Raw genomic sequence first — 23408 nt, 5'->3', positions numbered from 1 at the left:
TTTTTCCTAGCCACTGAAATTCAACACTGCTGTTGTTTGCTCCTTGGGGTTTAAGGCCGGGTGTCTCTGTAAAGCACTTTGTGACAACTGCTGTTGTAAAAAGCGCTTTATAAATAAATTTTGATTGATTGATTGATTGATTGAAAAATAAATAAATTTTGATTGTACCCGGTCTCAGAAAAGCCCGTGTTGGCATTTACCCAGGCATCAGCATCCCCCAGGTCAACAACGCATCTTGGCAACTGAAATGAAAGATCACAACCATCACAAAGAAGTAGAGCAATACAAAGTAAAATTACTCAACTGGGTTTGGCTGTGTTCACCACTAGGTTAGTATCTAATTAAGATCTATGTAACCTGGTATAGGGAGTTCAAAACTAACCAGTGATCAATAAAATAAAAAGGAAGAGTGTTAATGATCAATTAAGGTCATTGGTTACTTATGAACTCTGTTTAGGTAATTTAGCTCATCCTTAGCAACTTCCCAAAACTGGTGAACACAGCCATACTTTTTACACCACCACATAGAAGATGGCCATGGCAAATTATTGTTTTGTTTACATTTCTAAATAATGACAACATAGTGTATATGAAGCTAAAAAATACATGGATAGTGCCTGCTTGCATTTAGTGACAGGTGCATCATGCATCTTTAGTTAGTTATAACTTACCCTAATTGACTAGAGCTGGCTAACAAGTAGCCTACCTCGTTGCGTAGCTAGCTTTCTTTTAACGTAGTGTTGAAGTCTAACACTTCCCCGAGTTGGTTTGTTGGAAAGGAGAATAAAACACCAGGAGTCAGGTCAATTATCATACCGTATATTCCGTTTATTACAAAAGCTTTTAGAGACAAGGTGTCGCCGCACAATGTCTAAGGATCAACAGTCAACAGATCATTTTATACTTCTACTACGCCCAAAAGATAGAGGCGTTAAGTTACAAAGCAAGTGTGCCATTGGCCCAATCCCAGTTCTATTCCTTATAGGATAACTGCAAGTTTTCCCTTGCCCCCCTTGTGGTTTCTGTGTTGTCTGTCCGACTATGTGTGTGTGTCTCTGACCTGTGACCTGTTTCTCACAAGACAGACATACTAAATCTTTCTCTCCCCGGCAACCGCTTGAACAGGGTTTCCTATTCTCCTACTTGCTCCTTCAGTTTCAGCTCATATTACAAACAATTAATATTTTGTTTCATTGGTTACAACAGCTTACAACAGTTTACTAACTTATACAATCAATACATCTACATTGGTTACAACAGCTTACAACCGTTCACTAACTCATATAATCAATACATCTACAGTAGCTATAAGGGTTGTTGTGTTTTCTGTTTTCAAGCTATTCGAATCTCAGATTCAAAGAATTTAGTTGATAAGCGATCTTAGTGAACAAAACTATCCCTAAATATATAGCTAGAGGTTGTCATATGGAAGAACTTACCGACATCTTCGTCACTGACCCTGTAATTCTTCCTTCATAAACGCATGCACTAAATGGAAACCACCACACCAATGGAAACCATCCATGGGCGTAACTTAATATTAAGGAACCCCTATATGAAGTTATGCCAACTTGCGGTCTGCAGATATACCCTCCTCGTAGTGATTGCCGTCCAAGGCTTTATTAGCGTTGTTTTAGCAGCAGAATATTATGCTGGAAGCACTCATTGAAATGTATAAGTCAATATAGTTAACAATCTAGTATGTGAAAGATAAGAGACAAGAATAACATTGAAAAGGACATTAAACATAAAATATACAGACTAGATTAACTATATTATCTAATATATTTCAATTATGGCTTTTATTTTGAAAAATAAAATCTCAGCGCTGCTAGCATCTTTCTGCTAGAAGAACAGTAAATAAGCCTCGAATTGCCATCACTACCTAGCAGCCTATGGCAGAACTCAATCACCAGGTGACGTCGGTTAAATCTGTGAGGGTTCAGGGTTTAGGGGGACATTGGGATTGGACCATTGAATCAAAAACATTTCTGGTCACGTGACGGCAGGTATCGAAACAATGTCATGTGATATTTAACGGAACCACTTGATTGAGTCGGAGACCTGGGGCCCGTTCTTCGTACGTCGCTTATTACATCCGAGATCAAATGACACATCCAAGATGATATCATCGTGCTAATCATGATCCGGCTAATTGGGTTCTTCGAACACACCTGTTGTGTATGATTAGTATCGCTGGATTGAGTTATCTGAGATAATTGCGCGTTCATGTGTTGGCTTGAAAGGGGATATGTATCGACAGTAGAAACATTGATCAGCAATGCTGCTATTGGCTGTTCAGCATGGCCAAAGAACGTGCCCAGTTTTTCTCCCAAGCAGAACAAGAGCTTGTAATGGAAGTTTATGCCGAATTTGAGTCGTTAATTAAAACGACAGGGAACACCTCAAAGTCTGCAAAAGCCAGGAGAGAGGGCTGGCAAAAAGTAGCAGAAAAATTAAATGCGTAAGTGCTCTCCATAGTAGATGTTTCTATCATTTTCTACAGTATGTATTTTTGCATTTTAATAATTTAATATTTACTCTCTTTAATGTCAGAGCCACCACTGGACCCACTAGAACATGGGAACAAGTAAAAGTGAAATACAAGAATATTGTACAAAATGGTAGCCTTTATTTTAAAAAGCCACTTTTTTCCCCTCCTTTTTAAAAGCCACTGTTAAATAATGTGTTTGTCTGTTTATAACAGCCACCAAGAAAAAGGCTGAAAAAAAAAACAGCTGGTGGTCCTGCACCACCACAATATACCCCAGCAGAGGAGCTGGCCCTTGGATTGAATGAAAACCAAACCATTGTGGAGGGCATCCCTGGGGGCAGCTCTTCCTCAGACCCAAAGACAGGCACCAGTAGCAGCAACACCTTCATTACTCGTAGGCTAAATGTGCTTTCAATTCTCTTAAGACACTGTAAAATTATTTGTTGCTGCATTAAATGAAGTATAATCCAAATGGCTGGTACAGTCATTTCAACTCTTTGTGAAAGTGAGAACTTCTAAACTTTTAGTTAATACAAAATATGTTGCCATGAGTCATTGATCACATTATATTTTTTACAGTGTAGTTAATTGTAATGACAATTCCCCCCCCCCCCCTCTTTTGTGCAGTTTTACATAATACACCAACACTTTTACCTGTTCCCATGCAAGTGGTGGCTGAAGCATATGCAGTAAGTTGTGTACTTTTTCTAACTTGCATAAAGGGAAGAAAGTGCAACACTCTGTAATATCCATTTATTTCCATTGCACAGGACAGTGAAGAAACCCTCTCAGAAGACTGTCCTTTGGAGGAAGAACCTGTAAGTGCATAAATGACTTTACACTAATTTGTATATAGCCTACTTGTGTACCTATTCTTTCTGTCTGCGATTTGAGTTGCAGGAGTCCACACCTAGAGAAAGGCCTACAGAAAGGCTTGCAGAAGAGTCTGCACAAAGAACTAATACAGAGGTGGACAGTGTACTTTTACTTTTTACTTTTGTTGCATGAGGCATGTTTTGACCTTTTTTTTTTATTTTACAAAATGACAGGGTGACATCCGTTCCCTCTATAAACGGCATCTTCAACAAAAAATTTAGTATTTTGAGCTGAACAAATGCAAATTAAGAGGAGAAATTGAACTTGACAACTTGAAAAAGAGAGAAATTGCTCTAGAGATAGGGTTGCTTCAAAAGGACCTTCAGAGTAAGTGCTAATACACCATTTGACACATAGTTATGTAAAGTCAGCAATACTACTATCTCTTATTGCAGGCAAAAGATGACTTGCTGGCTTTTGTTTATAAAGAATTGTTTAAATAAAACTCCGGGAACTAAGCATATTTGTCATCTTTTATTACACATTCAAAAATGGTGTTCCACAATTCTGTCCCGTGCAGCTCTGCCACTAGGTTGGTCCAAGTGCACTGGCTGGAGGTCATCATCAGGCTGCACCCCCACCACAGGGATCCTCTCCTTTCTGATAGTGGCGATGTTATGCAATATGGCACATGCAACAATTATGTCACAGGCCCTGTCAGGTGCAACCCTCAGACTTTTCAGACACTGAAATCTTTCCTTTAGTTGTCCAAAGGTCATTTCAATGCGTGCCCTTGTCCTGGCTAGAGCTGCATTGTAACGGGTTTGTGGTCCAGGGTTTGGGTCAGGGAAGGGCGTCATAAAATACTGCCTGCAGGCATAGCCCCTGTCTCCAAGCAGGATCCCATCAAAATCCCCTGTATAATGGAAAAATGCAGTTTTGTTAGGCTCAGCATAAGTGTGTGTAATACTGTGAGCTTGACATTTATGTTCCCTTATCACGTTCAAATAATGTGCATAAATGTGACTCTGAAAATTCTTGAGTCATGCACTGATCCTGGCCATTTTGCTTCCACATTTGTAATATGGAACATAGAGTCACACACCATCTGAGAGATTTTAGTCAGTCAACTGCATACTTTTTGATTTGATGTAATATATTACTAATTTGGATTATTATAAATTGTAATAGTAACTTACCTGCACATTTACACTGTGAACCCCCTTTCGGTTCACAAAATATCCTTCATTTGGGTCAGGTGGGGCCTTGATGGGGATGTGTGTGCAGTCTATGGCACCAATCACGTTAGGGAAGCCTGAATGACACATACTGTTAGTCATACTTTTTGGCATGGTCATGATTGCATGTCATTAACAATTATAAATGTACCTGCAATAGCAAAAAAATTCTGCTTTACAACCTGGGGTCTTAAGTGTCTTGGGAATACCACAAAAACCCCTAAAAACTGCTTGAGTGCCAGGTAAATTTTGCGAATGGCACGACAGACAGCACTTTTCACTAAGTTCTCTGCGTCTCCAATAGTATAAAGGAAAGTGCCACTCGCAAAGAATCTCAGGGCAATGCACACAGTCTGTGCAGTTGTCAATGCCCGACTCCTCCGTGTTGAACACTTAATGTGTGGTTCCAACAAATTAATGATGTAAATGACACCCTCATGAGAAAAACGGTATCTCTCAACAATTACACTTTCGCGCTGGGCTAAAGGATCCTGTCTATCCCGCAATACCCGATTAATTTGAAAAGCTCTGCGAATTATTCTCGCACCTTCCGCAACAGGTTGCTCGCGTAAAAACGGACAAGACATGGCTGCGACAGACTTCCCTATCTCCTCCGCTTATAAAGCCTCAATCTAATCCTGTTTACATGAAAAAAGCCTGCTCCCGAGCAGGTTTAAGCTTACGGACCTGTTGCTATAACAGCAAGTCTAGGATGAGCTTCGAAGAACCAAACGATCCAAGATCATGCCAAATCGTCAACAATCAAATCCAGCTAACTGAGTTAGCGACGTTCGAAGAACGGGCCCGATTGCCTCAGGCTTTGAAAATTGTAGCGAAATACCAACAATTTTGAATTATTTGTCAATTTCCCAGCAAGCAATACGCCAGTGGCCAACCAACGTTTTGCTGCTGCGGCCGCCGAGCATTTCTGCAGAGCGTCAGGCCGGCCAGTTTTTGTCTTATAGAGCACGTCGCAGTCAGACCGCTTTCATGACAATGCCTTCTAACAATACCCTGATCAGTGGCTCACCAGCGGCAGCTAGCTGCTTTTATGCTATAAACCCAGCAGGATGCCTCACGCCCCAATATTAGGTTTCATTTATAATAATGTTGGTCATATCACAAATGACAATGAACTGAATAAAATCTAAACGATTTATTTCAAATAGTACAAGATGTATACAAAAACAACATGCATTATCCAGCAAGCATACAAAATAAACGTGCACATTTTTTTTTTTTACCAGATCTCATTGTGCAAGAAAACGTGTCCAGCAACAGATTTTAATGTGAAAGTACAAAATAAACATAATACAATACAAAATAAACAAGGGCTAGAATGGAGGTAATATACAAAAGTATGTCCTAGCTGCTATTGATAGTTATTGAATATCATAGATACATCAGTGCAATAAGCTTATGAATGGTGGCATAACACTGCAACTACAGTCAGAATTAAGAACATTCACACAGATATAAATATATTAAGAGAATAATGCAATCATATATAACACTGTACATATCAGAAGTTAAAAAAATAAATAAAGTACTGCAGCTTAGCAGCAATATTGGTTGTGCTGGAGATGTCATTCATATTCACGGCAGGTCCCTTGTACTGCCAGCGACATCTCCACCTGCACGGTCAGCTGCCCCTTTCTGGTACCTGGGGACCTGGTTCTGGACAGCCTCATCAGTGGCATCCTGGTTGGAAAGATTCTTCCTTATGGCTCCTGTAATACAGTAATCAGATATTGTACTTAAATGGTCTGACATGATTTTGAGAATTGCATGACATTCAAGACAAATGAAATGTTTCATGAAGACAACATGCTAGTGTAACTATAGTCTTGTTTTTACCTGATTGTATAGCCAGCTGTGCTCTCGGCTTCACATTCTTTTCAGTCAAGACCTTATTCAAAGCTAAAAAACACAATGATATGTCAATATCATTGTGAAAGGCTGTACAGTATTGCATTTCAGTAAAGGGCACACATTCAGACAAATGCAGTTTCATTAAGAGAAGATGCTAGAGTAACTATAGTCTTGTTTTTACCTGATTGTAGAGCCAGCTGTGCCCTCAGCTCGACCTTCTCTTCAGTCAGCCACTTGATATTCTCCAAATATTCTGAAAGTAAAGACTGAGTTAATTATTCAGTCCTAAATATCTTGGTTATTTTACAATCAGAACTCAAATCGCAGTGTCCACCAAAATGTTCATTCTTACTTTCATGTGCAGAGCTAAAACTTCCCCCTACTTCTGCCTTCTTGCCCTTAAAAATAAATTGACAAATAAAATTGGAAGCAACATGCTTTAATAACAAGTGAAGCATCTGGGTTAAGTGAATGAACCCACACTTACCTATGTAGCCATCCTCTACATGGTGCCTTGGAGTACCTCTCTGGTGCCTTGGAGTACTGTGCTTGCTCCATCCTAAAAATAAACATAAAAGTTGGTGAACAGGTAAATAGGGTGAAACCAAGTAAACATTGCAGCAATTATGAGATCAACATGTAATTCACATACCTGGCGTGGAACTGTTACCACACAGTCATCCTCCTCCGGGAACAAAACTACAGAAAACGTCATCACCAAAAAGCAATGTTTAGAAAATAAGTTTTAAAAAAACGTCAGCATAAGACACACACAGGCTAGCTAAGAACAATGTGGATACACAGACAACAGGTCCAGCTAATCTACATTTACTACCAAGAGTAACGTTACCCACATGATGTGGATAACGTTACACAAAGAAACACGATTTAGCCAATGTTACGTATCAGTTGATAAAAGTTACAAAGAGTAAGCACATATTATACAATTCTAACTTGTTGATACCCTAAGAAACACGATTTATGCTAACGATGTTACCATACCTGTTCAACTGTTGATATGCGAAGAAGCACAAAACATCCGAACTTGAGGATAAACGAAGAAACAAAAAATAGTAAGCAACCAAATTTGTGGACACATGAAGAAACAAGGGTTACTGTAGGTATTTAATCTCAGGCCAACGCTGTTTTTTTCAAGCTCAGTTTCTATAACTCTTTTTCCTGCCAATTGTTTAGAACTGGCGTTCAGCTACCAGTAACTAAATAATTTGATTGTTAATAGAATATTGCAAACAGTCATTGTTTAATACAACACTCATTACGTTCTTACTCAGTAACCTAACAACACTTAACGCTAGTTATTTATAATAGCCCAGAACAGAACTCAACATAGCTATGTAGGTGACTCGGCGTTCAATAATTTTCGGTCTGATGTCCAAAAAATCCTTGATCTTCGTTTGTTTCGGGAGTTCATTAGATTGTAGTAAAACAATGTGATAATCCACATGTTGTATTGTCCAATTCAGAGCATATAGCGTATACCTTACACACTGAACAAGAGTTGACGAGAGAACCAAGTCGCTAAAATGACTGTTCCTTCTAGTTTTCACGGTACAACAGCGTGGGGTCCATCTTGCCCATAGACATATGCTCTTGCCTTACACATGTGAGATTCACTATAGCGCCATCTACGGACACATCAGTGTTTAAAAACAGTAAAGAACTGTCCCCCATGAAGCATTCAAGTCGAGGCTATAGACGAGTTGAGCAGGTACCATGCAGTGGAAAATGGCTATTAGTTTGGGAAAATATTATGGTAAGCAATGGCTAGATGTGTTTACTGTACATGTCTACACAAAGGTCCTTTACACAAGCAATAGTGCAATAGTCTATTTTACTTATAAATTACCATTGTTGACCAAAGGTCTGTACACTAAGATTTTATAATATTAAAATAAATCAAATAATCAGTACAAGAATAAAAGGGGTACAATAGCATCTCTGCTGTAAAAAATGGCAACACAAGCAGATACAGCAGACTAAAGCACACGCCCTCTCTTCCGCCACTAGCCGCCAGCGTAACGCAGTGGGGCCGCTGGTGGAAAGCCGCCTGAGATGCAAATTAGCTTATGCAAATTGAGATCAAGAGAAAAGCGGCAAAAGCTGGTGGCTGGCTGGCTGTTTGACCTTATAGCCGCCGGCGGCGCACCAGCGATTACTTACTGGGTTGTTGCAAGAGAAAAATTCGTTAATGAAAGTTAGCTGTGTGACAATTGCTTGAAGTTAGCTTGGTTAGTAGAAACTAGTTTTAAATTGCTTGTTGCAAAGCACGTTTCCATAGTTTTCCGCCGAGTTGATTGGTGTCGACACTTCAAACATTTTAAAATGTTGAATTACATCACTAATGGCGTAGTGCATTCGGTCGCCAACTACTGAGCAAGGCGACTCTGGTTCATATCTGGTCGTTCTTCAGATTTTTATTTTCCTTTAAAAACAATATTTGTTTATCTAATACTGTCATAAATCTTGCGAAATGTATAGGAATTAAACCCTTTTCACCCAAACGCCTTTATCATCCAAAACATTACAATGAAGGAATGGTTAAACGAAAAGCAAGCTGGAAATGCAAGAGAAAAACGGGATACAAACCCCACGTAATAGTTTCACTTTTCCTTTGGCACACACACCGAACTGTTGAGTTGCGAAATATTTTCTAGCAACATGGGAAAATACGTCTGTGTGAATATTGAAGGTCTGGTTTTAATTTCAAAACTGCAGATGTCACTGTCGAGTAAATGTTTCAAGCGTTTCGTAAAGTCTCGACAAATGTTTCAGTTGTCTCTGTGTTTCGGAAAGCTTCATGCTGCCCCTCACTACCACTCTCCCCTTGTCTTTCGTGACCACCGCTTTTAATAGGAATGAGAGTTAACGGGTTATTGGACACAGCTATAGTACCGAAGCCGACATTCAAGGATATGGCACTAGGGCTCCTGCTTCCCTACCTGACCCTTCGCAAGTACCCTTATCAGTGGCGTCGCTAGGGTGTATTGGGATCGTAGCGATGCCTCTGACTCTTAATATACATTCACAAAGAAAAATAAATCAAATCATTTTTTATAATTGATTCTTAGACACGTGGCAAAAAAAAATGCAGGCTCTAGCCTTTTGGGGACCCTCAGCAAGATTTTATTTGGTGCCTCCTCTCCCTCAGCAGTAGGGTCTCAAATGCGGTCGGGGGCTGCTTGTGAGTTTACTTTTAGGTGTAATGATTAATAAACATGCAACATTCTAACATTAATGTGGAGAAACCTTAGCTGGGTCTAGTCTGACAAATAAAACTCTTCTTGCAAAAGATTGCACTGTGAAAAAGGGTACACTTTATTTCAAGAGCAAGTCAAAGCAGTTGGACAATTTGCTGACGAACAGCCAAAACAAATAGGAATTTTACCTTTGTTTTGTGTGGATTTTGGTTGGTCGTCATCTTAAAAAAATACTACAAACACCAGTTCTTGAGAGGCAGACATATCCACTACATTGCAAAACAGTTATCATTATGTTCTGTAATTGAATTATTTTTATCAAAAGGAATGAAAAGCACAGTTACATAAACAACTTTATCTGAATTTACAGTTACTGCTTTGAGTTCTTGAACATTGAGGCGGTTAAGTGAGTGATTATGATACTGTAGCCACAAACAGGAGCTCGTCTTCTCCTACTCCCAGCAGAATTGGCAAGACTTCTCAAGATCTGAATGAGAAATAACAGAACAAGTTTTAGCTAGATGCAGATTTTTGCCATACAGAATATCTGAATACAAACATGCATGTGCACATCTACACACGCTTGTAGTTATGTCAGGTGATGGGAATCTACCTGAGGCCGTGTCAGAGCAAGACCTGAGAGATTCCATTGCAGTCATGTACTCATTCCCTAGGAAATCCTTGAATGACTGAGATTGAATATTCAGGAGGGATTTAGTGGAATCTTTGAAGAGCAAGTTACTTCCTCCTTCTGACTTGAACAATCTGAATGTGCTGCTGCTCTCAGAACCGAACTTGGACTGAACACAGGGAGAAAATATTTAGGTCAGATCAATGACACACCTTGCAAAGGACTTCACACATTAGTTCTTACACTGTGAATTTAATGAATTCCCACAGAACCCCCAAAGCTATCTTACATCACTGCTTGAGAAGCACTGCAGAAAAATGTTAGGGCCACAGTTCTTATGTTACAGTTTGTTAATGCTTGGCTACAACCAAACTTTACTAACTTTGCAGCCCTCGAGTAAGGAGTTCTTCATCCTTAGCTAAACTCTCCTCCTCCTAGCCCTGACAAAGGACCGGCCTGGTGCACAAAGAGGACCTGGTTATTTGCCTGCCACCCACCTGCTGGTCCTGGAGGAAGGTTGTCACAACTCTGCGGCTGTCCTGGCGGGTTATCACAGCGTGGGCGGGCACTTGGGCCAGGTGGCACTCTGTGTACTTGTCGATTGGCTTGGTGCTGCCATCCAGGCAAAGCAGCTCATAGTCAGCAGACTTCAGATTCTTAGCCCAATCTGCACCTTTCCCTGGAGATTGAACAGAGGGAGACAGATTATGGAAGTCTGAAATGCCTGCAAGCTTAAAACTGGTTGTAGCCTGGGGAACGCTTTTAACAACTTGGTTAGTAGTTTAATAAAAAGCAGAACGGCTATGCAAATAGTGCATCAAAAGACACGTCTCGATCTCTGACCCTCTTGATCGACTACGGAGATAAGGCAAGGCCATTATAACATAATATCTCAAAATACAAATTTGAGAATGAGTGAAGCTGAGAGAGAGGAAGAAAAACTTTGGTTTGAATAATGAACACACCATCAGTGTTCTCTGACACGATAGAGTGTTTGATGAAGGCAACATCTCCACGTCCTTCAACCAGACATCTAGAAGGAGACCAAAAAAGACAATTAGATATCGCATAAGGTAGTGACATATAGATCGGCAAACACATTTAGCATACTCTGCAGGACATATTGAAATATATCCTGGCTAAGGCCCAAAAAAACGAATTGCATGCATAGATTATAAATATACACAAAGCCATTAATATCAGTCAAATGTTTCTCGTGTCTTCTGCAAACAAAGGCCTGCATGGGTCGGCTTTTACTTTAAATTCTACATAGGAAGAGGACGTGAATTCTCCCCTCCGTCCACCATTATGTCTGTAGTGCCCCCTACCTGAAGGCTCCAGTGTAGCCGAAGTACTGTTCATCAGTGTTCGCTTGGCACTTGAAAACATCTCCCCCCACAGTCGTAGCTTTGCCCACACACTGATCACAGAAGGTAGAACCGGCCTCAGATCCAGGGGCGCAGCCCTTAGGGAAGTATTTACCTGAAAACAGGAAGAGGTTTGAGATACATTTAATTTATCCACAAAAACTAGTGAAGGTTGAGACATATTTTAAGCTCACACACAGATTCATACATGAAGCTAATCTATGTGCGGAGCTTATTGATTGATTGTGTGAGAAGAACTGTTTGAGAAGTACAATCATCTGCCTACTCACTGAAGTCACAGTCCTTTGTCTTATTGTAGATAAGACCCATGGGAATGTTCCAGCCTGCCGTTCTTCCTTTTGCAGTGTGGCAGGATCTTTTGCCCTTCAGCGTGTTCCAGTTCAGTCCAGAGCTCTTCTTTGCCACTGCCACTGCACAGTAGGACGAGGACTCTAAGTGGACAAAGAAAGAAAATGTTAAGGCACTGTCCAGCACTTGGTTAGACCACATTCCGGCCCAACACTGGCCTAACACATGTTAGAAATATTGTGGTATAATTGAATGGTGGAGGTTTTGTAAGGAAGTAGGTAAAAGTGAGTGGACTTACGACTACCAGTACTGCTGCACTTCACTGGATTAAGAAAAAGGCAAAAGATTCATGTTTACAGTTTAAACTGTATGCACTTACTACACAGTAAGTCACCAAAATAATTCAACTTAAATGTATTGAGACAGAATAGGTACGAAGGGACAAATGTGGACACGAGGGTAGTGTGTGTGTGTGACATACTGCCTTCATACTGCTCCACCATGACGGGGACCAGTCCACATTTCCCAGCGGTGTACACTTGCCCACCATCCACAGCCATGGCATCAGCGTCTTTTTTCTAAAGCAAAAAAGTAGAATGAAAGGAAATGTCATTTCATAATATACTCTCCAGGTGAGAAAGTCTACACACATCTCACAAACCGTGTTCTCCATAACAACATATGCAACTAAGCAGACACTTTTAACCAAAGCTTATCATTCTTACTCATAATTTGTCCCGGTAATTAAACCACTATCTTGGCACTGCCAGAGTCGGACCAAATATAACCTCTTATGTCCCATGTCCGTACCAAGATCTTCTTGATACATTCCTCCACCGACCCTGCGTTTGGGCACTCGATTTTGTCTCCTCCTTCTGTCGCACTGTTGATACTCCACATGTCACACTTTTGCTCCTCAGCATGGCCCACAGTACACCACTTGATAGAGTCGGAGGGCTTGGCTGCAGTCTCTGAGAAGCAAAGAGATAATGAGTTTACAGTCATGTGTTTGTATTTCTGTGGTGGCAGGAACCTTTTATTCCTGAGTGTGCTGTGATACGGAGTGCATTTAATTGTTTAGGGCCTCCTTGAAATTAAACAATAACTTGTGTGTCTGCATGCGTGTGGCCTTACCTTTTGTCAGGGATTGAATGCTGCTAAAGTAATTACTTCCCAGGTAGAGGAAGGAGTCTATGGTCAAGGGCAGCTGCACCAGTTTCTTTGTGGAATCCTTGAACATCAGATTTTTGGCTCCGTAGCCTTCAGAGGAGAAAAGCTTGAAATCCTGTTAGGGGGAAAGTGTGGTATTTATCATTTTGAACGTTGGTTTGCTAGTGTTTGTGAATATGTGCACAGCCATGACAATGCTTATGCAAAGTGCCAAGTGGTGGAATAAGGAAACTGCTTCTGAAATGTAGACTAGTTAATGTGGAAAATATACTTAAAAATAAATAATTGATTGATTTTAATTTTGAAAAAAAATAATTTTGATTTTATTGTTGTTCCATTGCAACTTTCATGCAAAATGACTATATTTCATGCTATTTCAACAGCTAATAATGAATATCCAAATAAAGTAGTAATTTTACTAGCTTCATGTAAAACCCATTGTCATGGCTGACAAGATATTTAGCTAGAGCTGGTATGGAAATACCTTGTCAGCTGTGACAGAAAACCATATCCGATCATGCATTAAAGCCCTCAAAAAATTATATATTGTTGATTAAAAAACGCAAATGTTTTGGGTCCTCTGTGTGTCATTCGGTATCGCTGACGGATGATGCCGGGTGAACGGAGGACATTTAAAAAAGAAACGAATACATGACAATGTTATATATGGGATAACCCAAAACAAATACCGACAAGACACACTGGGGAGGCACATAGGGTCCCTGATCAGGGAGACATGCAGGCAATAATCAACAAAAACTGCAAAAAGCAATGTGTGTCCATGATAAAGTGAGGGAGAGAGGGCGTTGGATGAACAAGAGGACGTGACATTATTGGCATTACAAGGTTTTCAAAAACATTTTATTCTTCAACAAATTCATTTTGGTTGCACCCTATGACCGTTGTTTAATATTAATGTACAATGTACAGTTAGGTCTGGAAATATCTGAACTTTAATTGAAACAACTGAGATGCAATTGAAGTGCAGACTTTCAGGAGTTTAACAAAAAAATAATATGAAAGGTTTAGGAATTGCAACCATTTTCATACACAGTCCCCCAGCTGTCTTCAGTTGTTGTTTGTTCCTGGGTCTTTCTGCCTTAAGTTTTGTCTTGATCAAGTAAAATGCATGGTTGATCGGGTTGAGTTCAGGTGATTTATTTGGCCATTGCTGAATATTCCATTAATTTGCTTTAACAAACTCCTGGGTCACTCTCACAGTATGTTTTGGTCCATTGTCTGTTAATTGGTAGCTACCCTTCCCCCAAATTGGATGTGAATACCCTCAAATTAAAGCTGTGGGACTGCCCTTTAAGCCCATATTCATAATTTAACTTTAATAACAGCCAAAATAACAAAACCTAGGTCCAGAAACAATTGGACACAGACACAACTGTATGTACGAGTCCTAATTCTCCAGGCAAATGTGGTTTATATATACTACCAATACATTATTTCCTGTACGATGCTATCTTCCTCAATCTGTCTTGAATAAAACTTTTTTTTGACAATTTACAGAAAATATACAGCTGCAATGTTTTTGGCTGTCCATTGGTAGGGTGAAATGAAAATAGGGGAAATTTTTGGTTTGATGACAGTCCACATTTTTATAATTATTACTTCTTTGACATTTTATTTATGTATGTGTTTTATTGTTTATATCACCAAACATGATAATATCTTAATAATAAAAAGTTATAATTAAGAATAGCATTGGAACACTGTCCTGTCCTGCCCATTTCCCTTTCTTATCTACTTACTTTCATATACTTTCCATACGCTGTCACTCAACACGATGTCAAGACAAGTTACATTTGTTTACTTGCCATTTATAGGTACTTGTCTTTTATACAGGTAACGAGCTGAGATTATGAGCACACTCTTAAAGGGAGTGCTCCTAATCTCAGCTTGTTACCTGTATAAAAGACACCTATTCACAGAAGCAATCAATCAATCAGATTCCAAACTCTCCACTATGGCCAAGAACAAAGAGCTGTCCACAAGGCTGGAATGGGCTACAAGACCATCGCCAAGAAGTTTGGTGAGAAGGTGACCAGAGTTGGTGCGATTATTCGCAAATGGAAGAAACACAAAAGAACTGTTCCTCACTTCGTGGAGTTGCAATGATCATGAGAATGGTGAGGAATCAGTCCAGAACTACACGGGAGAATCTCAAGGCAGCTGGGACCATAGTCACCAAGAAAACCATTGGTAAAACACTATGCCGTGAAGGACTGAAATCCTGCAGTGCCCACAAGGTCCCTCTGCTCAAGAAAGCACATGTTCATTGGCAAACTTCTGATGGGCCTGTACATCTGAATGATTCAGAGGAGAACTGGATGAAAGTGTTGTGGTCAGATGAGACCAAAATCGAGCTCTTTGGCATCAACTCAACTTGCCGTGTTGGAGGAGGAGGAATGCTGCCTGTGACCCCAAGAACACCATCCCCACCGTCAAACATGGAGATGGAAACATTATGGGTGTTTTTCTGCTAAGGGGAAAGGACAACTTCACCGCCTCAAAGGGACGATGGACGGGGCCATGTACCGTCAAATCTTGGGTGAGAACCTCCTTCCCTCAGCCAGGGCATTGAAAATCATTTGTGGATGTGTATTCCAGCATGACAAAGACCCAAAACACACAGTCAAGGCAACAAAGGAGTGGCTCAAGAAGAAGCACATTAAGGTCCTGGAGTGGCCTAGCCAGTCTCCAGACCTTAATCCCATAGAAAATCTGTGGAGGGAGCTGAAGGTTCGAGCTGCCAAATGTCAGCCTTGAAACCTTAATGACTTGGAGAAGATCTGCAAAGAGGAGTGGGACAAAATCCCTCCTGAGATGTGTGCAAACCTGGTGTCCAACTACAAGAAACATCTGACCTCTATGATTGCCAACAAGGGTTTTGCCACAAAGTACTGTCATGTTTTGCAGAGGGGTCGAATACTTATTTCATTCATTAAAATACAAATAAATTTAACATTTTTGACATGCGTTTTTCTGGATTTTTTTGTTGTTATTGTCTATCACTGTTCAAATAAACCTACCATTAAAATCATAGAGTGATAATTTCTTTGTCAGTGGGCAAACATACAAAATCAGCAGGGGATAAAAAAAATAATTCCCTCACTGTACTTATAAAGTATGTGAGTCTCAGAAAAACTGTCTTACATTTTTGGGTTACGTCGTTGAATTTCATGCTTCAGTACTGTGTTGTCCTCAGGCTTAAAGGAATTATTCTGACCATATGGTTAATTAGGGCCGTTTCGACATGCAAATATCCATGCTCGTCCATGAGCACTGAGTCTGAGAATAAGTGGTATTATTAATGATGATTTCCTACCTGTGTGCGTAAAATGGGAACACACTTGCCTAAATTACGACACGAGGCTTCATTACTGTTCTTCTAGCAGCAGGATATTATGCTAGCAGCACTAACTCGGAGACCACTCCTAATTTTTCTTAAATCAGCATCTTTTCATATATGGCAGCTATTCCATTCCAGTGTCTGTTAAATTCCAACACTGGTACACCTCATTTTACTTAATGAGGTACTGATTAGGTGATTACCTGAACAAGGAATTTAACGAGGAAAAGTGGTCATCACAATCCTCTTGCAATGGGACCAGCTGGATGTCAAAAACAGTGCAAGTAGTACCTCAAAGGTAATTTTAACAAAAAAATAACTGTTCAGCATGACAAAAGAGTTGAAAAGAAAAGCTTTGAGTGAGGAAAAGAAGGGTTCAATTCTGGCTTTACTGGCAGAGCGATACAGTGAGCGTCAGGTTGCTTCCATCCTGAAAATTTCAAAGACAGCGATTCATAAGAACAAGGTCAAGTAACAGACATTGGAGACAACAGAGCTATAGACTGGCAGAGGGTGAAAACAACTGTCCACTGACCGAGATGACCGTAAACTCATTCAAATGTCACTCAACAACCGTAGGATGTTTTCAAGTGACTTACAAAAGGAATGGCAAACAGCAGCTGGGGTGAAGTGCACGGTGAGGACGGTTCGAAACAGGCTCCTAAGGGCAGGGCTGAAGTCTTGCAAAGCTAGAAAAAAGCCCTTCATCAATGAGAAGCAAAGAAGACCCAGGCTGACGTTTGCAATAAGGATTGGACCGTAGAGGAATGGAGTAAGGTAATCTTCTCTGACGAGTCAAATTTTCAGATTTGCCCAACACCTCGTTGTCTAATGGCTAGACAGAGACCTGGAGAGGCCTACAAGCCACAGTGTCTCTCCCCCACTGTGAAATTTGGTGAAAATCGGTGATGATCTGTGGATGCTTCAGCAAGGCTGCAATTGGGCAGATTTGTCTTTGTGAAGGACGCATGAATCAAGCCAAGTAGAAGGTTATCCTGGAAGAACACCTGCTTCCTTCTGCTCTGACAATGTTCCCCAACTCTGAGAATAGTTTTTTCCAGCAGGACAATGCTCCATGCCACACAGCCAGGTCAATCAAGGTGTGGATGGAGGACCACCAGATCAAGACCCTGTTCAGCCCAATCTCCAGACCTGAACCCTATTGAAAACCTCTGGAATCTGATTAAGAGGAAGATGGATAGTCACAAGCCATTAAACTAAAGTCACCCAATAGCAATGTGACAGACTGGTGGAGAGCATGCCAAGACACATGAAAGCTGTGATTAAAAATCAGGGTTATTCCTCCAAATATTGATTTCTGAACACTTCCTAAGTTACAACATTTCTTTGCATTATTTGAGTTCCGAAAACAATGCATATTTTCTAGGTTATTTTGACCAGTAGTTTTTATCTACAAATAAATACTCTAAATTACAATATTTATATTTAGAATTTGATAATAATGTTGTCAGTAGTTTATAGAATAAAACAAAACTGTTTATTTTCCTCAAACACATTCCTATGTAAAACCAGAGAAAAAAAACTGATAATTTTGCAGTGGTCTCTTAATTTTTTCCTGAGCTGTATAAGGCAATAAGGTTTACGGTTTAAGAATAGTAGTTTAGAGGTTGGTAGCTTTTATGGTTTAAGTGCTAGAGGTTCCAACAGATTAACAATATTAAGTATGAACAAAAGCAAGCACATCTAATTACCTAAAATACAAGTACCTAGTGCTCTGGTTCTAGTGATGTTGGCTTTGTCACGAAAGGGTGACCGTGATGTTCAATACCTTGACAGCAACCAGGCTATTGTAGATGGTCTTGGCCAGCTCTGGGTCCTTGCGTGTGACCACCGCATGGGCAGGTACTTTGGCCCAGTTGCACGTTTCATAGCTGTCGATGTTAGCCCTGGTTCCATCCTTGCACAGCAGCATGTAGTTTGCCTTCTCTGTGTCTGAAAGCAGATTATAAGAGGTTGTTTTGTAGGTGAAATATGAGACATATGGACATTTGCACTGTTTCCCAGTAAGTAATTGCAATGTTAGAAGCAATGTTTTTAATTTTACAATTGTTAATTTAATGTTGGTCCATTTATTAGCGCTGAATGCAGTATGTTAAGTATGCCTTTATACTGACCAGGTACAGTCTGGTGGTTGATGAAGGCAACATCGCCTTTTCCATCCTTTAGGCACCTAGTGTGGGAAGACAATTACATCAATGACCACAACAACCTACTTCATTGACCAATCAGGGTTTACCAGGTAAAGACAGAGACTGCAAAACAGGGAGAGAAAAACAAGGATGGACTTCAAAATCACAAAGACAAATCAAAGGAACATTTAGTTTCATTACAACTTGATGTTACATGGTTTGTAGAGGTGGTAACAAGCTCTTGAGATCTAGATGTACACTTACTGGAAGGCCCCTGAGTAATCATAGTATGGCTCCTTTTGAGACCTGGAGCAGTCTCCCTTACACAGCTGGCACAGTTTACGTTCCTTGGCTCCAGGAACACAGCTGGCTGCGAAAAATTCTTTCACCGCTACAAAACAAATCAACATGTAAAACTGACTGCCAAAACAGGGAACAGGGAAGGCAAACAACTGCAACAAAACACGTGTACTAGATGGATAATCCTGTAGAAAGGTATCTCTCTACATTCCTTGAAAATAATTAATTCTTATTATTATTATTAATAATAATAATAATAATAATGATAATAATTTATTCAGCTTCTATAGCGCTTTTCTCTACAAAAAGAAACTCACATGATTTTAGTCAATTAATCTTTTAATCTTGTTATGGAATTTTATTACAGTATGTTGACAGATATTAATCTAATCGTTAGACGATATTCCACACTTTAATGTCACTACCAAATTACCTACATTAAAAGACACAAATACATACAGCTCCAGAAGAAATGTAACGACCACTGCACCTTTTTCTTTCCTTTCCAAAAAAGTTGAAAAGGAAGGTTTTGAGTGAGGAACAGAAGGGTTAAAATTAAGAGACCACTGAATTGAACACTTCTGTTCCTCACTCAAAACCTTCCTTTTCAACATTTTTGGAAAGGAAAGAAAAAAACATTCCAAAGCTGTATTTTTTATATATTAACTTTTTGAATGATTTAATTACCATTCTATTGATATTATAATTGTGTATAATATTAATTCCAATTAATTAATGTGTACAGTTGTGTTGGTTAGACAAAGGGTAATACCAAAGATGTCTCAACAAATCCAGGGTTCCCTGAAGATATCAGTCTTTCCTTAACCAGATGGGAGAGTCCCATAGTTTTTGGTTCCAGAATGATGGATTCTCATTAAAATCTTTAGGTTAAGTGAAAGACAGATTGGTTGAGCTGACAACTGTGGTGTGCACGCAACATCATAGCTGTGGGACGTGGGGGTGCTGTAGCCACTTCCCGACGCAGCCACAGCCCCTAGTAGGCTATAGTGACTTACTGAAATCTGAATGGTGGCTTAACTTTCTTTTATTCACTTGGAAAGGAAAATATCAACTTAACCTAAAAGGTCTGGTTAAAAGGTCTGGATTAAAAACATTAGTTGCTATGGTTTCTGGTAAGGCTATCTTTCTGGCGCTGAATATTCAGAGTTTGTTCAAGTTATGGTTTGACAGATTTAGCTAAATTACTAATCCAGTTATCTGGATTATTACCCCTCGGGTAAGGAAGTGCAACTCCAGGTAAGGAAGGCATTGGGTAATTGGAACAGAGGGATCAGATTTTTGTATTGGATTGGAATATAATTTTTGATGAATATGACAGAAAATATTGCAACAACTCTATTATAGAGTGTATACAAAGGGGTTATTATGCTCTTTGTAAATTCATTTATTTAATTTCAAGTGCCCTCCCTTGACCCTTAATTATCTACTGTATATAACAGTTTTATTCATCTAGAGGCCTCTTCATCACTAAGATTGAAGCCATTATTTTCTTTATGATAGGACACCATTTTTTATTAGATGCATAATTAGATGCATAATTAATTCAATCAATCATTAAGTTTCAGTTTAATAAAATGCACACTTGACCTTTTCCAGAAAACAAGAGGTGATATTTTTGTAAACATCAAAAATATTGAGTGAATCCTTTTGAAACAGACAGAGCTGTGCATCCCTCTCTTCTAACAACCTGCGGCACACTATAACTTTATTTTGAATGAGATTGTGATATATTTGAGTTAGGGTAAGGACCCTTTTAGACAAGGACCCTAAAAACACCCTGTTTTGGGGGGAGCGTTGCAGTTTTAGTGGGGAGATCACGTTTGGTGTGCAATGTTAAGTTTTCCTGGCTTTTACTCACCCTCCTCCAAGGGTTTCTCCTCGATGCCGGCCCAATCGATCTGCTTCATGTCCACGAGGGTGCCGATCGGAATGTTCCAACCAGCAGATTTGCCCAACCCAGTGTGGCAGGATTTTTTCCCTTTGAGATCTCTGATCCCGAAAGTACTGTCCTTTTTGACCACAGCCACAGCATAATAACATCTCTTAGGCTCTAATGGATAAGAAAACCAGCCATCAATATAATAGCCAAAAACACATAACTAGAACAAGATTAGCACAAAATTCTGGGCCCTGTACATAGGCGGTCTCTGAGGGCCCATAAATGTTAATGAAGTCCAAAAGTCCATTGTATACGCAGTCCCATCCATTCAACAATATCCATCCATTTAACAGCCTCACACAATCTGTACAACAAAAAATGGAAACGCTCTTATGGTCTTGAAATGCCTACCCTTTTCATACTCCTCTGAAATGATGGGTTGCAGGTTATGATTTTTGAGGCCGGCTGTGTAGATATCTCCTCCATCCAGAGTGATGGCATCAGCCTCACCTGCCTGGTAGGAAAAAGAGATGTACATTGATCAACGACAAGAAAGAAAGGAAACTGGAAGTGCACTTCACAACGTTGTTTATAGTGTTATTTATTTTAAAATAACTTAAATTACGCATGCTATGAATTCAAAAGGTAGGCTAAGGATTAAACTCCAAAGCGTTCTGTTGGCTGCTCGCGAAAAAATACAAATCCCAACGTGTACGATTATGATGTAAAAGGGAGGTTTGATAGATTAAGATAAAATGATATTGTTACTTACGCTAACGGCTTTTATGCATTCGAGAGTGTTTAACCTTTTCTCGCACGCAAACTGCAGGTTCTTCGCTGCTAAAGCAGTGCATTTATTCATTTCTTCACTCGACTTAACGCACCATTTCACCTTTCTTTCAGCGGGTGCAGCATACGCCGTAGCTGAGAATAGAATACATGCAAAGCTTATATTAAAATATAGATTAGAGCAATATGTTATTGATAGTTTTCAGTTTTTGTGTGAATAAGGTTACTTACCGATGCACCCTACCAGCGCTAAAGCAAAAAGCAGTTTCATTTCGACGACTTGTCAAATTCAACCACCTCCGGAGTAAATAAGCAGGCCGTTTTAAGAAGCAACTTTGGCTTTTATAGAAAACCAGTCGGTCACGATCCATCTGAAAGAGGCCATAGTTTAACATTTCCCAATAGGGTGCAAGGCGCGCATAATGTTCACAAACTGTGTACGCAGGTGCCCTGTGTGTGTGTGTGTGTGTGTGTGTGTGTGTGTGTGTGTGTGTGTGTGTGTGTGTGTGTGTGTGTGTGTGTGTGTGTGTGTGTGTGTGTGTGTGTGTGTGTGTGTGTGTGCGCGGGTGTGTGGTCAGGCATTTCCACATAATGGAAATTCTCTTACACAAAATAGGTCTAAATGAAGCAATAGCGGAGGTTTTTCACCTGTTACCTTCCATCAAATGTCATAATGACTAATGACATTGTTCATTTTTGACTTAATTGTAGCATTGTTTATAGTGTATAATTATGAAAAATCCTCCAGTATTTGGACAGTGGCAATTTTTAGGGGGACAGTTTTCGTTTTTATCATAATTTTATGAAAGATTTAGAAATTAAGATACCCTTCACAGCTCTCTTAGGTTTGTTTGTTGAAGGTGTTACTGCGTGCCTAAGAACTGTTGAACTGTTGATACAAGGCTTGCATTTGAAATCTGATGCAAGCCACTACCATCAATAACATTTCATTAGTCGAACCACAGATGATAAACTGCAAGGTGCAAAAACTGTTACATACCTCATAATAGAATGGCCTAAAAAGTGTCTTAAAATGTGTCTAAAAAAGCTGGAAAAAAGATGGTACAAAGATGTACCAGAGGTACAGTTAAGAGAAAAAAAGGCATACCAGCTTAGCTGCCCACTTGTCATTGATTGGCAGCAACAACAGGATGCATTCTGAAGTGTACGGAAACATTTTGCGTGCTCAGACACAGAGATCATTGGATGGAGCTTTATCACACAGCAAAACAAACACATTAACACACACTTCATACAGTGGGGAGAACAAGTATTTGATACACTGCCGATTTTGCAGGTATTCCCACTTACAAAGCATGTAGAAGTCTGTAATTTTTATCATAGGTACTCTTCAAATGTGAATGACGGAATCTAAAGCAATAATCCAGAAAATCACTTTGTATGATTTTTAAGTAATTAATTTGCATTTTATTGCATGACATAAGTATTCGATACATCAGAAAAGCAAAACTTAATATTTGGTACAGAAACCTTTGTTTGCAATTACAGAGATCATACGTTTTCTGTAGTTCTTGACCAGGTTTTCACACACTGCTCCATACAGACCTTCTCCAGATCCTTCAGGTTTCGGGGCTGTCACTGGGCAATACGGACTTTCAGCTCCCTCCAAAGATTTTCTATTGGGTTCAGGTCTGGAGACTGGCTAGGCTACTCCAGGACCTTGAGATGCTTCTTACTTACTTACTTCTTACTCCTCAGTTGCCCTGGCTGTGTGTTTCGGGTCGTTTTTCGGGAAGACCCAACCACGACCCATCTTCAATGCTTTTACTGAG

The 23408-nt window shown here is 39.8% G+C and overlaps 2 protein-coding genes and 2 long non-coding RNA genes across 4 annotated transcripts; 1 reads left to right on the top strand and 3 right to left on the bottom strand.

Annotated features, from left to right (window-relative positions):
* The first annotated feature begins 2733 nt into the window (after positions 1-2733).
* On the top strand, positions 2734-3816 carry LOC114838822. Its single transcript, XR_004575630.1, has 3 exons — positions 2734-2888; positions 3122-3183; positions 3265-3816. It is a non-coding gene; the product is annotated as an uncharacterized LOC114838822 (long non-coding RNA).
* A 39-nt stretch (positions 3817-3855) lies between these two features.
* On the bottom strand, positions 3856-5135 carry LOC114838817 (putative nuclease HARBI1). The gene is made up of 4 exons (XM_029119051.1): positions 4700-5135; positions 4510-4625; positions 4338-4418; positions 3856-4257 (listed from the first exon to the last, which is right to left on the bottom strand). Exons 1-4 carry the CDS (start codon positions 5133-5135, stop codon positions 3856-3858), a joined length of 1035 nt encoding a protein of 344 aa, XP_028974884.1.
* A 1956-nt stretch (positions 5136-7091) lies between these two features.
* LOC117594276 lies at positions 7092-8104 on the bottom strand. The gene is made up of 3 exons (XR_004575633.1): positions 7921-8104; positions 7423-7430; positions 7092-7119 (listed from the first exon to the last, which is right to left on the bottom strand). It is a non-coding gene; the product is annotated as an uncharacterized LOC117594276 (long non-coding RNA).
* Positions 8105-9732: 1628 nt separating this feature from the next.
* Positions 9733-21957, bottom strand: tfa (transferrin-a). The gene is made up of 17 exons (XM_010883541.4): positions 21847-21957; positions 21599-21750; positions 21238-21340; positions 20806-20997; positions 18891-19017; positions 18612-18667; positions 18266-18429; positions 13080-13230; positions 12756-12916; positions 12427-12523; positions 12244-12267; positions 11927-12088; positions 11598-11751; positions 11235-11302; positions 10767-10948; positions 10252-10438; positions 9733-10125 (listed from the first exon to the last, which is right to left on the bottom strand). Exons 1-17 carry the CDS (start codon positions 21884-21886, stop codon positions 10091-10093), a joined length of 2055 nt encoding a protein of 684 aa, XP_010881843.2. The 5' UTR covers positions 21887-21957; the 3' UTR covers positions 9733-10090.
* Positions 21958-23408: the final 1451 nt, after the last annotated feature.

The sequence above is a fragment of the Esox lucius genome, chromosome 3 (genome assembly GCF_011004845.1).
Source record: "Esox lucius isolate fEsoLuc1 chromosome 3, fEsoLuc1.pri, whole genome shotgun sequence".
In the NCBI taxonomy this organism is placed as follows: domain Eukaryota; kingdom Metazoa; phylum Chordata; class Actinopteri; order Esociformes; family Esocidae; genus Esox; species Esox lucius.
The sequence above is the reverse complement of the archived record's forward strand: the minus strand, read 5'-3'. Positions and strand labels throughout refer to the sequence as shown.

Bases quoted from the DNA above. Each gene is read 5' to 3' on its own strand.
- tfa (XM_010883541.4), bottom strand. From the start codon at position 21,886: ATGAAACTGCTTTTTGCTTTAGCGCTGGTAGGGTGCATCG. The intron at 12,524-12,755 runs GTACGGACATGG...TTTTTGCTTTAG, and splicing joins AATGTATCAAGAAGATCTTG to AAAAAAGACGCTGATGCCAT. The intron at 10,126-10,251 runs GTAGATTCCCAT...TTTCTCATTCAG, and splicing joins TTGCTCTGACACGGCCTCAG to ATCTTGAGAAGTCTTGCCAA.
- LOC114838817 (XM_029119051.1), bottom strand. From the start codon at position 5,135: ATGTCTTGTCCGTTTTTACGCGAGCAACCTGTTGCGGAAGGTGCGAGA. The intron at 4,626-4,699 runs GTACATTTATAA...TGTGTCATTCAG, and splicing joins GAATTTTTTTGCTATTGCAG to GCTTCCCTAACGTGATTGGT. The intron at 4,419-4,509 runs GTAAGTTACTAT...AAAATCTCTCAG, and splicing joins TTCACAGTGTAAATGTGCAG to ATGGTGTGTGACTCTATGTT.